This window comes from Cyclospora cayetanensis, unplaced genomic scaffold (assembly GCF_002999335.1).
Source record: "Cyclospora cayetanensis isolate NF1_C8 unplaced genomic scaffold, CcayRef3 CcayRef3_contig_193, whole genome shotgun sequence".
Classification (NCBI taxonomy): Eukaryota; Apicomplexa; class Conoidasida; order Eucoccidiorida; family Eimeriidae; genus Cyclospora; species Cyclospora cayetanensis.
Window position 1 is genome coordinate 33,911 of NW_020312140.1, and position 15,371 is coordinate 49,281.

Genomic DNA, 15,371 nt, shown 5'->3' on the forward strand with positions numbered 1-15,371 from the left:
GACGAGGATTACGGTTCCTGAGGGAGGAGGAGGCGCTCTCTAAGTCGTCAATGAAGATCCTGTGACCCCTCAGGCGGGGTGCTTTTGACTTTCATGCGGCGCGAAATGAGGCTTTATTTAATACCGAAGAATGGCCTACTAGGGGATCCCTCAGTGGACGTTCATTTTCCACGTAGGAGACCCTGCAGCTTCTTCGGTAACTGCACAAGTATAGACAGGAAAAGATTCCTTCTTCTTTACATTGGAAGCTATACACTGGAATAGTGGGGTCTCGAGTTGCAGCGCGCAGTCGCGCTCTATCGGTGACCTAGTGTCTTGCAAAAGCTGCCAGCAGTATGGAAAGATTCTTTTGTTCGTGTATTGCTGCCCATGATGGGGCCCTTTGACCTACGGGTGGCGCAGTTCTCCTAGGGAAGCCCGATTTCAGAGGGGGCTTTCGCGCTTCACTGTTGGATCGGTTCGCTTATTTTTGTGCCCTACGGATTATGCCTTAGTGCTGCGTTGTGGGCCATTGTAGTAGTAGGATCTCCGTTTGTTTCCCCCCCGAGTTGGCCCCGCTGGTGCATTCACACAGGACATTCACCTCCTCCCGTGTTTGCTCTCCGGTTGCAACTACAGAAGAATTTTGTTCTGCGCCCCGCTCTGTGCCGGTTCCGTCATGCAGTACGCATGCATGTATCTCGCGTGCGGCCATGCAGGGCGCGAGCATTTCTGTGCAAGGAGGGAGGGGCAGAGGTGTGATTGCTGCGCAGGCGGGGTTCGCTTAGCTGTAGCAATAGAAACTATATTCCTTTTCCTCCATTGTTGCCCGGGGGCTTGAATTTGCGATTCGTTTGGTCGTAGGGTGGTGGCTAGGACGCAGGGACCAGGAAGGCCCTTACTCCGCATAGTGGTGGGGGAAGTAGTGTGCAGGGGTGGGGAACGCGTGGACTAGGCGCCCCTGATTATCCCACCGAGTACTTGATGAGCTGCTAGAGAGGGCATGAAAAATGCGCAACTGCGACCAAAAGGACTGCCAGCTGCCAAGAGCAAGCAGAGAGGAGCGGCGAGCGCCCGATAAAGATGGGGGCTCCCCGGTAGGGGGCAGCGTTGCTCGTCGCTAGACAGGCCACGTGGGGAGCATCTCCTCCTGCTTCCCCAGCGAGCTAATCTGCGTCGTGCTTGACTGGGAGGGACAGTAGTGTCAGCAGCAGGTGTTTGCTTAGCGCAGTCGCGGGAAGACAAAGACTAGGGGCCCTCTGTCACACTAAACAAGCAGCACCCTAGCCTAGGGAGAGACGGAAACAGTGAATTCTGCAGCAGTCGTTCAAACCATCTTCGATAAACACGCAGCCATTTTCTAAGGGGAAAGCAACAAGGGGGATCTGTCGCTGCTGCTGTCGCTGCTGCCAGTGGCGTCCTCGTCCACCCCGAAGGACCGACCCAGGGGAAACACTTGGTGCTTGACTCCTTGATGTTGACCTTGCGTTGTTTCCGGTGTCTGCCTCGCCACGCCATGCTTCTCCGCAGAAGGCCTCAGGCCCTCTGCGGCGAAGGGGCATCCTCGCAGCGCCCAGGAAGCGTTTCTTTCAGCGTCTTCAAATGCTCCTTGCTGAACGCTGCCGTCCTTCGCTAGTCTCGTCAGGGCAGCCGAGAAACAGTCCTCAGAACTGGCGCATCCTTCAAACTGCGTTGGCGCGCATAGGGAGGACGCCATAGCCCCTGCGTGATCGACCCCCTCAGTTTCTGTGTCCTTTACGGCCCTCTTTCCTCCTGCAGGCAGACAGCATCCCGCTTCTTGAGGGAGCGGGACTGCCGCCTTGAGCTCTTTCGGAGGGGAGAATGAAGGGCATAATACAGAAAGACACACATCCGCCACTTGTTCACCCGCAACATCGCCGCTCACTGGATCGGTGCCGAAGAGGGCTCCTGAGGCGCTTACAAGGCACTTGTGCTCCTGCTGCTGTTGCTCTTGGGGCCGCCCCTCAGTCGACCCCCAACTAGACGCTGTTGGGAGGCTGCCTCTTCTGCCCCTCTGCCTCATATGGGAGGCATCCAGCGGAGAAACCCCTTTCACGGGAGGCGGAGGCGTGCGCAGGAGGCCTGAAGGCGCAGCTGCCTTGCTGCTGGCCGGAAGGGGGCTCTTGTCGTCATTTTTTCCAGGAGTCTCTGCACCTCTCTCTGAGCCGTAGCTCGTTGGGAGCTGCTCCTTTGCATACCAGTGCAACTCCCCACCTCGAGCCGATGCTTTTGGGGTACAGAGGCCTACCCTGTCTGCAGGCTCCTCTTCACAGAGGCAGAAGTCTACGCCGCAACCTCCCTTCCATGCCCCAGCCTCGCCAGAAGACAGAGACTGCCTCCCAGGGTGCTCTTGCAGCTGCTGCATCTTTCGGTGCCCCTGCTGCCTCAGCCTCGTGAGGCGCTGCTGCATGCGCCTCGTGCGCAGCAACAGCAACGGTGTGGAATCTACAAGACGCCGAAACCTAGAAGCTCCACAAGCTATCGGCCTTTCTCTGAGGGCGTTTACGAGAGGCGGCAACGAGGCTCTTTCCTCCATCGAAGGGCGTATCCGCGAGCCGCCACGCACAGCTCGCCCCTCATAGCAGGCATCCTCCACGTCCAAGGGGAAGCTCTCACCTTTACTTCTGGCATGCAGGGTAGTTTCCTTGGCAGGCCCGTCTAAGGCATCCACGGCTGTGCGCTGCTTATGCTCAGGCTTATGCTCAGGCTTATGCTCACGCCGAAGCTGCAGTTCTTCCCGTTGCTGCGCGTGCTCTTCCTCCTGAGAGAACTTCTGGAAGCGCTTGTCATCAGGACGCTGCTGCTGCTGCGGCAGTGACGACGACGGCTCCTCCTCCCCCTCCTCCTTCTGCTCCTCCTTAGCATCCCCACCCGTCCACAGCTCCCTTTGCGTCTGCTGAAGCTGAGACTCCAGCTTTGGCCGTGCTCGCCGTTCTACTAGCTCCTCAGTCTCTCGCTGCCGCGGAAGTTGTTGCTCGTGCTGCTGCAGTGGCTGCTGCGAGCGTGGACTGTCACCGGGTGCCTTAGCCGTGGGCTCTCTGTCTGCAAGAGTCACACCCACTGCTTGGTGAAGGATGTGCTGCTGCATTTGCTCAAGGGCTGGCAGCTCCTTGAGGCTGGCATCGACTTCGGCTTCTAGCGCGAAGAGGCGTTCTTCCAAAGCCAGCAGATCGGACTCTGGAGGCAGAATCCCTGACATTTCCTCGGCAGGAGCAAGAATAGGCACACCCTCCGCTGTACAGCTGCCATCGTCTCCCTCTCCAGTTCGTGTTGCCGCAACGGCAAACCCCCTCGCGCTTGGATCCGGGGGGAGAACGCCAAAGAGGGAAATCTCCCTGCGCAGCAGCTCCGCCTCCAGGTGACTCGCAGACAGTGCAGAAACAGAGGCACTCAGTAGCTGCAAGGTCGCATCGCACGCGCACAGGAGCCAGCCCACACAGAGTAGAAGCCAGCAGGAGCATTTGAGGGCAGCACGTGCGGACTGGAGGGGCTGTCTTATTCGACGAGAAGCGTATTGGGGAACCAATGATGGCTGCAATGGGCACTGCAGGATGCTCCCTTCCTTCCCCTTCCCCCCGCCTTCTGCTCCTCAATCCCTAGCAGGATGCACAGCAAGCCAGCCCAAGTAAAAAATACGTCAGACTTGAACGTCGAAGGGCTACCTGTTGTTGCTGCTGCAAGACGTCTTTCAGGTTGCCTAAGCGGTCTCGTCGCGCTGCGTGGCTGCGCTTCTCGATTGGTGCCTTCACGGCAGGGGATGCAGAATACAAGCTCCCCGGCGAGGAAAGCGAGTCGGGGAGCCTGCAACAGACGAAAAGGCAGCATGTAAAATCACAAAGACGCAAAAGTACGTTGCACACAACGACCTTGATTCCATGAGACTTGCACACGTACAAAAGGGCAGTCTCTAGGCGGCGCACTCGGAGCGGCAACACGTGTAGCACAGACACATGCCGCGTTGTTGCGGTGTATTTCTGAGAGAGAAATTCCCGTCTTCTCACTCATGTGAGCTCCCCACCACCCTCCCCGTCATTTAGACGGGCTTGGGGTTGTAGCGGTGCCGCTTCTGATGGAGTGTACTTACGCCGTTTTCTCTTCGGCTGAAGCGGCGCTTCGCAACAGATATGCGAGCTGCAGATCTCGTCTTATGGCATTTAGTTTGTTGAGGAGGGCCGCATGTTTCTCTTCTTGAGCGGCGAGGGCTATGGCTTGTTGGCTCGCCTCTTCTTGCTGCAGCAGCAAGCGCTCTCCTAGCTGGTGCAGAAGCAGCTGCTGCTGCTGCACCCGCAGCTGCCGCCGCTGCAGTGCAACTGTCGCAGCCTCGCGAGCCAGACTGAATAGCAGCAGCTGCTGCATTTGCTGCTGCAGCGAGCCGGAGGGGCACGGAAGGGGTTCTGAGCACTCCATGGCTAGAGACGCGATTCGATCAACAGAGAGGTGCATGGAGGAGGCATGGAGAAGGTCAGTAGGAGACTCGATAATGGGCGCAGAGGCGGAAAAAAAGAGGCCGATGCGGTGAGGCAGCGGACGGGGAAGGAGCAGAGGGAGAGGCTGCGGCTAGCGGCGAGTGGACGGAGGGTTACTAGGAGGAGGGAGATACTCGCACATGCAGTGTGGACGTATCCAGAACGGCGCTTATGCGAATGAGCGAGACGGAGTTGTAACAGGAGCAAAGGGAGAGCAGCAGCGATCGCTGCTGCTGTACAGACAGGGCAGCGAAAGAGGCGTTGCTTTTGCAGGGCCTTCGAAAGCCTCTTTCTGCATTTCAGGGTAAACGCAACGGTAGTACGAATACATGAGGAGCATGGGATTGACAGGGAGACGTGGAGGGAGGGGAAGGCGGGGGGGTGAAGTACGGAGGTAAGAAATCATAAGGAGATGGTTCATGGGGCGCGTACGCGCAGGGAGTGCATCATGTACGATTCGGCTCTTAAACGGAGTTTTAGCTCGCACACAGAGTTGCGCTTATCGGCGCTATTCCGCAAAGAAATGGTCTAAAACAAAAGAAGATCAAAGGACGGAACGCCATAGAGTGCGAAAGCTCGCCTTCTTCCCCGTTGACTCGATGTCTGCCTACGTACACTGCTCTGCCACGAGACCCCTTGGAGCTTCAAGGCGGTCCTGAAGATGGTAGAGAAAAGGGTTGAGAGAGAGAGAACTGGCAGGTAAGAGGACGAAGCAAGGAAGGCACGCCTGCGGAGTCGAGTAGAGGGGACTGCCCGGATATCTCGCGTTCTGGGAATTCAGCAAGAATCAGGTGAGCCTTTCTCATGAGCAGACGCGAGCTAAAGAGAAATGGGAGGGGGACAGGAGAAAGATACGCTGACTAGCCCTCCACGATACACACACTGTCTCGTGACTCTGGGGCTTGGCCAATGTGTGTTACTGGGGTGGGGTTGTTTCAGCCAACGCGTAGGCACAGAATTAGAGAAGCTTGTTTATGGCGCTCAGCGTTTGCGTTTGGCTTGGCTGGAGCTTCTTATGAGAACGGCCCAGAAGCGATCGGTCACACAATTCTGTTTGCTCGCTGCTTATCGTACCGAGTTCCGCCGGGAAGAGCCAGCATGCCCGTAGAAATAGAATTGCTGATTCACGAATACAATCATTATCTTACGCAAATACCTTCGACCCTCCGCACACGCGTATACGAGTGGGGGGGTCCGTTGCAAGGCGTAAAACAGCATGTTGTGGATGCGTGTGTGCCGGAACCGCTTGTATGCTTGAGGCGATCTGAAGCTGTATGTGTCCAGGTACCTTTAGTGCTGCCATAACGTGAGCCCTACGCTACAGATCTCTATGAAGCCGTTGGGGTCTGCGACAGATGGACAAACTTCCACACCGAATATAAACGCGGCGTAGGACTACAAGCGATGCCGCTTCAGATGTGCGCTTTACCACCTGCGGGTATCACTGTTTTGGGGGTCTCTTTGGCGCACAGCCATATGCACCTTGTGGATGAAACGAAGACGTACCCAGAAATTCCAGAACCCTATTTCCCTCACTTTCTCTAATAGGCAGCAGGCTTGAGCAGCAAATCCCCATGCATACACTCTAGGGACCTAAAGGCGCCATAGCTCTTCCTCAATTGCCAAGCAGCAGCAGGAGAGGCACTGCTACCAGCCTTAAAGGCGCCTAAGGCCCTGCAGTCCCCGCTTGAGAGGCATATTATACTCCTTTCAACGGCGCTCTTAAAGACAGCACTCCTCTCGCTCGCCGGCACCCGTGTCGCAGACACAAATTATTAGGCCAAAGGCCGTCATGTCCAGCCACAAAGTTACAACGCTTTGCTTTCTCCTGGCGTTAAAAGGCACTCAAGATCGCTTTCTAAAAAAAATCCTCTCGATGGTGGAGTACATTGTAACGACACAAATAGTTAGTGTCTCGCTCTCTGTCCATACCCTTTGAGCTGTACCGACTTCACAAGCAGAAAGCAAATCTCTGTTCCTCTAACCCCTCCCTTGGCCTCTAATGATATTTTTCCGCTCCTTGGCTTTCGACCAAGCGCCCTTCTGCGTGCCTCCCCTCCCAGCCCCGTTCGTTTTCTCTTCAATTATTTTCGTTGGCACGAGAACCTGCTGAGCACTTATCGGTGCATTGTGTGTGGCGTAGTACTCTCTTCTGCCTCAATTTAGCCAATGCTTTTCAGCCCCCAAGTACCTCATCAGGAGGGCGCGGCCATCGGCAGGAGCGAACTGCCCGACACGGCATCTGTTGTCGTCGGCAGTGCGACTCCTGAGGCTGTTCTCATATACGGAGAAAGAGGAGGCAGCAAACTTCCCTACGGGCCTCTTCATCTGCCGGCTAGTGCTATGGCTGCTGTTCTTGCTTATGCCAGTGTTGCTTCTGTTGCAAGTGCCGGTGCGTTGGACGGCAGTGGCAAATCCCACCATCTCGCCAGTGCCTCTGATGCCCACGACCCCTGCGTTCTCTCCAACGCAACTCTGCGTGAGCCGGGCAAGTAATGACGTCTGTGGTACCCCGAGAAGCAACGACAGGTGGTCGGGATGGAGTGGCTTGCACCGCCCCTCTACCTCTGTCTCTTTTCGTGCTGGATCGTTCCTTGCTGCTTCTTCTTTAAGGATTCTTCGAGCTTCCGCGTGCAACCTTTCCCACCATGGAATTTTGTCTACTCTGCTCGGCTTGTGCGTCTGGTTTATTCGGGGGCGAAACGTGCACTCCCTGGCCTCAGCCGCTGCCCTCGCGCTGCTGCTGGGGCTTTCGTACAGCACGGATCCTATTTGTTCCCGCAACGCCGCAGCAGTGGCACCAACAAAAACTCCCTGCCTGACTCCCTCCTTGAACAGAGCCGCTGTCTTGCGGCGGATACTGTGGCGCGTAAAGCACCGGCCGCTGCTGCTGCCGCTAGCATCCCTGCTTACTTCGCCAGTAGCTGTCTCACTTCCTCGATCACCAGAGGAAGGGTAGACGGTATCTCCTGAAGGAAGACAAGCTCGGGCCTCTTCTTCCTGCCGCTTCTGGGCCAGGAGGCGCTGCCTGTGAAGTTTTTTCAAGTGCTGGCGCTGGAGGTGGTGCAACTGCATTGCGAATGTCTTCTGCTCAGGCACTTCTGCCTGCTCCTCCTGCGGTCCCCCCGTGTTCTCTGCTTCAGCCTCCCTGAACCGAACAGAGCGCCTCCGGCTTTTTCTTGAGGAGGGGCCAGAGGCGTCTTTCTGAGGAATCAGGCAACGAGGAGGAGGCGAAACTGTGCTTCGCCTCGAGGCTTGCACGGGCAAGGAAGTGACCCCCTTGCTCCTTGGTGGTTCGGCGGCTATGCGATCGTTATCTCCTACATTCTCGCTGCAATCCAGAAAGCTGTCGCCTTCAAGGGGCCTTCGCCATGCCTCCCACGTGGCAGCTTGCTCCCCAACGCCTGTATCTCCGTGTCCGCCTCCCTCTCCGCAGCCGCGCGTGGAGGCCGCCGTGTGGACAGACACCTGAAAAAGTTCCCGCCGCTCGGCAGCCTCTCTCTGTCTCCGAATTTTCGCCTCCTTCTCCGCAAGGAAGCGTTGCTTTTCGGCCCCAAACACCTCAAGACGATGGGCAGCCCGCGAGAGCAGAGAAGCGGCAAGCAGCATGGCCTCTTCTTCTGCCTCGCAGGGTTCTCGGCTTGCGCTTTCTTCCTTTCTTCTGTAATTTGTGCGCCTTGTTGGCGTCTCTGGTCCTGTGTCGCACGCCCCCATTCGCGCGTCTGTCTCTGTCCTTACTCTTGAGGTTTTGGGGACACACGCTGATGAACCTGGCGCGAGCGCAAGGCGTGCTTGAGCCTCCGGGTACTCTTTGGATTGGTCAAGAGATGCAGCTGTTTTTGAAGACAGAGGCGCACAGATTCTTTCGAGAGAAGAGGGTGCAGAATCAGGGGAGACACCACCCCTGTGTGGGAGCAAGAAACAGGAGGGAGACACGGGAACAGAGGCCGATACAGCAGGCAAAGAAAAAAGGCTTAGATTGATTCTGCTCATCATAAGGGATAAATAGGCACCCTCTTGTTGCCACCCCGTGGTATGAGCCCTGAAATCCCAACAAGCCCCTGCCCTCGTTCCAGTCCTCACTGCATTCCCCTACCAAGCTTGTCTGTACCTCTCCCGCCTGCAGATTCCTTGTGTTCCCCTTTGCTTCTTGCTCTCTCTGTCTAATTTGCTTGTGTTTTGCCCGGAGGCGCCCGCCTGGGACTGTTTGGTGCAGTGCGTTGAGAAGCAAGCGCGTAGCTCTCCGTCCAGAGGCGAGGCCTTCGAGACTGCAGAGGCGCCTGGCCAACGCTCAGGCAGCCAAACTCGAATATATAATTCGAAGAATGGGGCTGCGGCCTGTAGGCTGAGGAAGGCACACACAGGGGCGGTCAAGTGGCGGGAAGGTTTCCACTGGTCTCGCTGGCGGGGGAAGACAGCACCGATGCAACCTACGCCGACAAGGCACGGAAAAGGCTAAAAGCGCTCCAGCGGGTACAAATCCCTTTTCTACTTTGGTAGAAACGCTCCCAGAGGCCTTTGGGAAATGGATCTCTATCTTCCATTCACACGCGCGGTGGATGCCTGATGGTGAGTCTTGCGGAAGCGCAAGCACCCATGTTCTGCCGCCAAAAACTTGCAATGCAGAGCCCTCTGCAAAGCATGTCCTAAATTTGCTTCTGTTTTGTTTGCCTATTTCAGTGATATACACGTTTATTAGGGCCGACAAAAAACGAGCACGCCATCAATTGTATGGCTCGTGTGCCTGCTTACGCCGGACCTCTGTAGGGTTCCCGTCTCTCAATTGAGGCGGTGGTCAGCGCTCCTCATGAATGTCTTTCGAGCAGGTGTCACCTATTTCTTATTTTTAAAGTGCATTAAAGGGTGAAAATAGTCCCTCCGTATCCTTGCGCCCCCAACCCCACTATAGACAACGGTTCATCTCTTTGCTTCAAGAGATGCCGCCCGCGAGCAACCCTCGTTGCCTCTATCCACCCCAAAGAGGGCCACCTAGTCATGCGCTTCTACGCTGGAGAGAAGCTCCCCCTGCGCTCTTAGAGTAAAGGAGCCTAGCACACAAGCACTCACAATCCCAGGGGTGCACGATGCTAGAGGATGTTCGCTGGTGTAGGGATTACGGCTCCATAAGTTCTTGCTCATAGATAAGGCTCGCGCATAGGAGAGAGGCCTATCCTAAGGATTTCTTCTCTGTCAGTGTGGGGCCCTCTCCCGTTTGTTGCGTCTTCCTTCCCTTGTACAAGTCCCCATGGCTATATCGTGGATGCCAAGTAACGCAGAGGACCTTTTTGCTTGCTTCCTACCTCCATCCTTTACGCTATCGAAGACTTGCTATCCGTTCACACCTCATGGAGTACTGCAGGGCTCCCCTGAGGATAAAAACCAGCAGGCACCGCGCTTCGCTTCGCCCCTCCTCCGTCCGTGGAACGGTAGTTCTCCACAAATATGCCCCCCAGGTGACTTCGTATGCAGCGCCTCTTCTTTCCAGGGTGTTCTTATCAAGATACGTTCCTTCCCCACTCGATGAGCACTTGATCAAAAGCTTAAGAGCTTCCTCCCAACCAGCAGGGTCCTCTCCCCTTCGCTCTGCTTAGTTACCACATAGGGTTCCGGCATGAGGGAGGAAAAAAGGGCCAGCTAGGGTACTTGGGCATTGCTGCACCCTTTCAAACACCTGGACCATTCACAGACAGCTCGACATAGCTGAAAGTGCGCTGGTAAACACCGTCACTTCCTACTTTATTGAGCTCACTAGCTCTACTCTCCATCAAGGAAAACATGTGCAAACATTCAAGCCAAATAATCAATCCTCTACCAAGCTTAAAATAAGATAACTAGTGTACCTCTTTCACAGCGTCAAAGTGAAGGCTAGCCGGTAGTACGCACCTTCAGAACTTCCAATTGCCGTCCTCAGAGGCTGCTGAGTGTCCCCAACAAAAGGCTCAGGGAGCACAACAGAGAGGACGCTTCTGGAGATGAGGCCCCTACTGTTTTTCTGGCCTAATTTTCCGTCAAGCTCATCCTTTTGCGTGGAGCCTCTCCCTCTAGCCTCCTAATGACGACTCAGGGGTGTTCGATGCTTCAGGGAGCCTTGCTACACCGTGAGGAACTCCGGACACTTCCATGTTTTCCGGCCCGTCTGGACTTGTAGCAGGCTAGGAAACATTTCATCACTTTCTACTACATTAGCTGTATTTTTATCAAAGACTTTGGTAAGAATCAATTTGTCGGTTCATATTTCCGTACATGGTATTTACTGCAGAGTTCTGTTGGCTCGCTACAACAAGTCACATCGTTGCATGTGTTGGTGCTAGATGTTATTAGTAACTAGCTGTCGATACTCGGAGTGCGTAGAGGATGCAAATTAGCATTCCCTATCAGGCCCTCTGCTCTGACATCGGGAGCTCTTAGAGGCGCTGGCAAGGGAAACCTGGCGTTCTTGTGAGAAGTACTTTACGACTTTCTATCGGATTTTTATCGAGTCCCGAGGTAAGTGTCACCCTACGGAGATCTTAGAAGAAGACATGCAGGGTCTCTGTTGAAGCTCATCAAATATAAAGGCATCTGAGCACCTCGCTGTTCGTCCTCGATCGAATCCACACATAAACACACCCTCAGGGCTTTCTCCGTAGTAGAAAACCCTGTTGCGGGGATCTCCTGTCAGTGTGTCCAGCAAGGCGCGAAGCCTGTGTAGTCCGCTTGTCTCTTCAGAACCCGTTCTGTGTCTTTGGTGAGCCACTCAAGCATCAGCCATGAGTAGGCGCAGGGGCCTCCCTGCAAGGCTAATGCTTTCAAAAGAGGGACGCGCGAGGGCCAAGCCCCCGACTGCGCTATCCGATGCATTACGACAACGAACCCACCATGGAGTATGGCCTATCTTTTAATGCCTGCCGCCTCATTTCATGATGCCTGTGTGCAAATCGGGCAGCGCTTTGTTGCCGCGAGTTGCGCAAGTTGAGGCACTGCGCTCAGCAGTGTGTCTAACACGGCTCCTGACTCAATCACAGCTGCTGCGCCAGAGGATTCCACATGAATTCCACGGAATCCTAGCACTAATATGTGCGCTCCGATAGACTGAGGCGCAATAATGGCTCACCGGTGGAGGGGGCCCCCTAGGAGGTGGGCCACCACCCCGCCCCAGGGGCCCCCCAGCATGGGTGGGCCCTTAAGAGTTCCCCCGCCAAAGGGCCACTTCCCGTCCATTCAGACCCCACGGAAATCGCACTGTGAACCTTTCTGTAGCTTGGCGCTGGGGGTGCTTGTCTGAGGGAAACTCCTTCTCCTGCCGCTTTTATAACCCCACATGGCCGCTTGGGGAGGGGCCTGAGTGGCACACCGGTGCTGAGGGGCATATCCCCCTCGTTGCATTCTCTGATTTCCTGGCTTCCTTTGCAAGGAGAAAAAGAGGCGGCGCTCCCGTGGAAGAAGGCGCGAGCTCCTCGCCACAGCTGATGCTGCGGGGGCTCCTGCTGCAACCCTCCAAGAATGCAGCTGCAGCAGCGGCTGCTGCCGCAGGAGGCGCTGCTGCTGCTGCTGCTGCTGCTGCTGCTGCCGCTGCTGCTGCATGCCCCTCAGCAGCAGCGGCCGCTGGAACGCTGGGAAAGGCACGCGGATCACTGGCAGGGGACGCCGCGTGCGTCGCTGAGTTCGCCTTAGCAGCGAGGCGCTGCAGCAACGGCTGCACAAGCACGTACCGTCGCAGCCCGGTGTGGGGCCCCCCCAAACCTTCTTGGGGGGCCCCCCTTGAGTGCGGCTTAGCGCTCCTCTTTTTTCTCCAGACCGGCCGAGGCGTCTCGGGAGCTGCTGGGAGGATGCTCGGCAAGGAAGCCTCCTCCTCCGTCGCGAAGGGGGGGGAAGGGGAAGCCTCATCGGCCCCGCTCCGAGGCGGCAGGAGACGCTTGCGCTTCGTAGATAGAGGCGCTCTCTTCGAGAGCAGCAGCAGCAGCTGCAGCAGCGATGTCATCATCTCCTGCGGCACGCACGGCGGAGGAAGTCTGTGGAGAGAAGCCCTCGACGGGGAAGCCACACGCACCCTGGCCTTACCCCGCAGTCGCAGGACGGCTATTCAGCGCAAGCCGCTGTTGCCTATAGAGCCTAGGAACCTAAGGCAGCCAGTAAGCCGCCTTCAACGCCAAACAACCGGCCCCCTCCACGCCTTCCCATCTGCAGATTCGGAGCCCTCCAGGAGGCGCGCAGGTAGCAGCTGCTAGGCAGTGGGCGAGAGCGCACTGCCTCCGTCCTTCCTACCCCCCCTTCAGCGCACGACCACTGACCAGCCTGCCGCGTGTGGCTCAGGGCTTGCGGAAGAAGAAGCGCCGACGAGGGCGAGGCGACAAGAGCAGCGCGAAGGGTATTCGGCTCAAGAGAGACCAACAAGGACGGTTCAAGGGGCCTCGCAGCAAGACTTTCGAGGGGGGTAAAACTCCCCTCTACAGGCGGCTCCCCAAGTGGCCTGAAGCGTGGCTTGGCAGGTTTGTCTCTTGGCCTTAAACGAGGCTTGTGGCATGCGCCAGCACGGCAACAGCCCTCCCTCCGACAGAGAGCGCAGTTGCTTGCCTCAGCCACCAAGTCTTAGCCGGCTCAACGGCAAGTCAGTCGCCTGTCGCGCTGCGTGGGGGCGTGCTCTGAGAGGTTCTGGTGGGGGAGGGGCCTTGCCGGCTTAGGGGGATCTCGTCTCAGAAGCGCGAGAGAAAATCACGCGATCGAGGCACGGGTGTAAGGCCGATCAGGACGGGAAGCGTGAGGGGGAAGTGTGTGTATGTGTGTGTATGTGTGTGTATATGTATATATATATGTATATATGTATATATATATGTATATATATCTGCAGACAGCGCAAGCGCTGGGAGCCCTTAAATTTGGCAAAGATCCGGCAATTCTTGGAGCAGGGGAGACTTGACGCGCGGTAGGCGACCCTCTCTGCCGTTCAGGCATATGCACGTCTCCATGCATGCGTTCATTAAGTGTGCATGCACACAGCAGCACAGGCCGCCGTCACACGTGCCAACGTGTGCCTCGCTTCTCAGGGGAAGGCGGGGATGAGGGGGTGTATGGGGGAGAGGGGGCAGGCAACATACAGAGATGCCTTCAGCGCAAATGGAGGGCTGCATTTGCGAAAAATCCCTAGGTGTGTTTTTGTCGCATTGCTGCCAGCCATGGGTTCGCTTCTGACGCGCTGCTTCTCCCCGTGGATGCGTGTGTCTTTCGAGAGTTAATACTAGGCGACTTGTGGCTTGCGCTTTTTCTACAGATTCCCCATCACACAGCGCCATCTGCACGACTCACGCTGCGTTCGCGTCCGCAACGGAGTTCACCTCTTCAACGTTGTACGTCTTCCAGTCGGGGTATTCTCGCCGTCGGGCTGTGTCCAGATAGTTAGCCAGCTGCCCCCATAGCTAGCTAGCTGGCTAGCTAGCTAGCGTGCCAGTGACGGCCGGGAGCTACTCAGTAGCGAGGTTCTAGCCAGCTAGCCAGACGTGCAGCTAAGCGAAAAGAACGCGATGGCGATGGCAGTCTGGCGAGGGCACTGCTCTTGCCAGGAGCGCATACGGCCTACCTACAGAGGCCAGCTTGGCAAAACGAAATAAGTGAAAAATTGTTGCATAGTGTGCGGCTGAGCCGCAGTGCTCTCGTTGCTTCTGAATACATTCTCCCGCTACGTTGTTGTTGCCGACGATGCGCATTCGCTCTGTGTCACTCCCCCCCGCCTCCCTGTCGGCTGTGCTGCATGCCTTGCTCGGCCCGACAGAATATTTGTTTTTGGTTATTTTGTGTTATTATGCTTGCGTGTGCGCCCCCTCTCTTCTTTTCAAGCAGTCTGCCTCACTGTGTGTTCCTCTCTTTCTCCCCCTCACTCCCTCTGCTGTGTGTATCTCTCCGTGCTGTGTCTTCACCCCCCTTCGGATGCGCTTCTCTGTGCGCCTGCAGAACGATTACCCTTTCCCCTACCGCATTTCCATAGAAGTGGCGTCAGCAGACCAGTCGGCCATTGACGCGGTGCGGAGAGTGGGTGGCGAAGTGCGCGTGGTGTACAGACACCCCATCAACCTCAGGGCCCACATCAAGCCGTACAAATTCGACGTGCTCCCAAAGACCGTACGAAAAGGGTTTCTCAATTTTTATTTCGTGCTGGTTGAAATTGGAAAATCAGGATTACGGCGTGTTGCTGCCCCCCAAAAAATCCCCACTTGCTGAATCTGGCTGCTCTGGCCGTTGCATTCGGCCTCCTAGCTCTACGCTATCCCTTACTTAGCAACCCATGCCCGCGTCGTTGACTCCTCTCTCAAGGTGTATATCTCTGTGTTTGTACCGCAGGCTCGTCCCGGGTTGGAAGCGGTGCATTTTCTCGAGAAGCTGCGGGCTCGGGGTTGCGTTGTTTCGTACATCAAGCCCCAATGGATGGAACTTGAAGAGAGACGCATGCAGAGGGAACTGCAAGAACTGTGGGCAGAGGCCGAAGTGGCCGCAGGTAAGCTACCCAGCTTGCACGGTGAACCCAGTGCCTCTCTTTCTGGAGGCAGGAGCAATCCCACCCCTCGAAACGCTTCACAGCGCATAGCTGGCTGGGCTAGGCTTCAACGCACACGGCTTTAGACACACTCTAATTCTCTGAGGCGTGAGGGGCCCCCATCACTCTGCGTGACGCGTTCCTTCAGGAGCCGCTGCTGCTGCTGCACCTCCTCGAGTGGCCGATGCAGAAGACCTCGCGGTTTACAGAGCAAAGGGCCTTAAGAGCCAAGACTTAAAAGTCGTGGTGGTGCCTTCCAACGGCAAAGCTAAGCAGACAGACAAATGAAAGACCGTCTTGCCAGCCAATGGGCTAGGTGGCAGGAGATCAGCTGAACCTGCGATCGCGGTAAGAACTGACAGGGGGCCTCCTGAACTGGGAGGCTTCGCATCATAGATGTG

General features: G+C 56.4%; 1 protein-coding gene across 1 annotated transcript; it reads left to right on the forward strand.

Moving 5' to 3' along the window:
• Positions 1 to 9,711: 9,711 nt before the first annotated feature.
• LOC34618470 (39S ribosomal protein L15, mitochondrial) lies at positions 9,712 to 15,056 on the forward strand. The gene is made up of 8 exons (XM_026337607.1): positions 9,712 to 9,927; positions 11,783 to 11,891; positions 12,486 to 12,577; positions 12,759 to 12,934; positions 13,294 to 13,368; positions 13,714 to 13,789; positions 14,391 to 14,558; positions 14,778 to 15,056. Exons 1-8 carry the CDS (start codon positions 9,712 to 9,714, stop codon positions 15,054 to 15,056), a joined length of 1,191 nt encoding a protein of 396 aa, XP_026193392.1.
• The last annotated feature ends 315 nt before the right edge of the window (positions 15,057 to 15,371 follow it).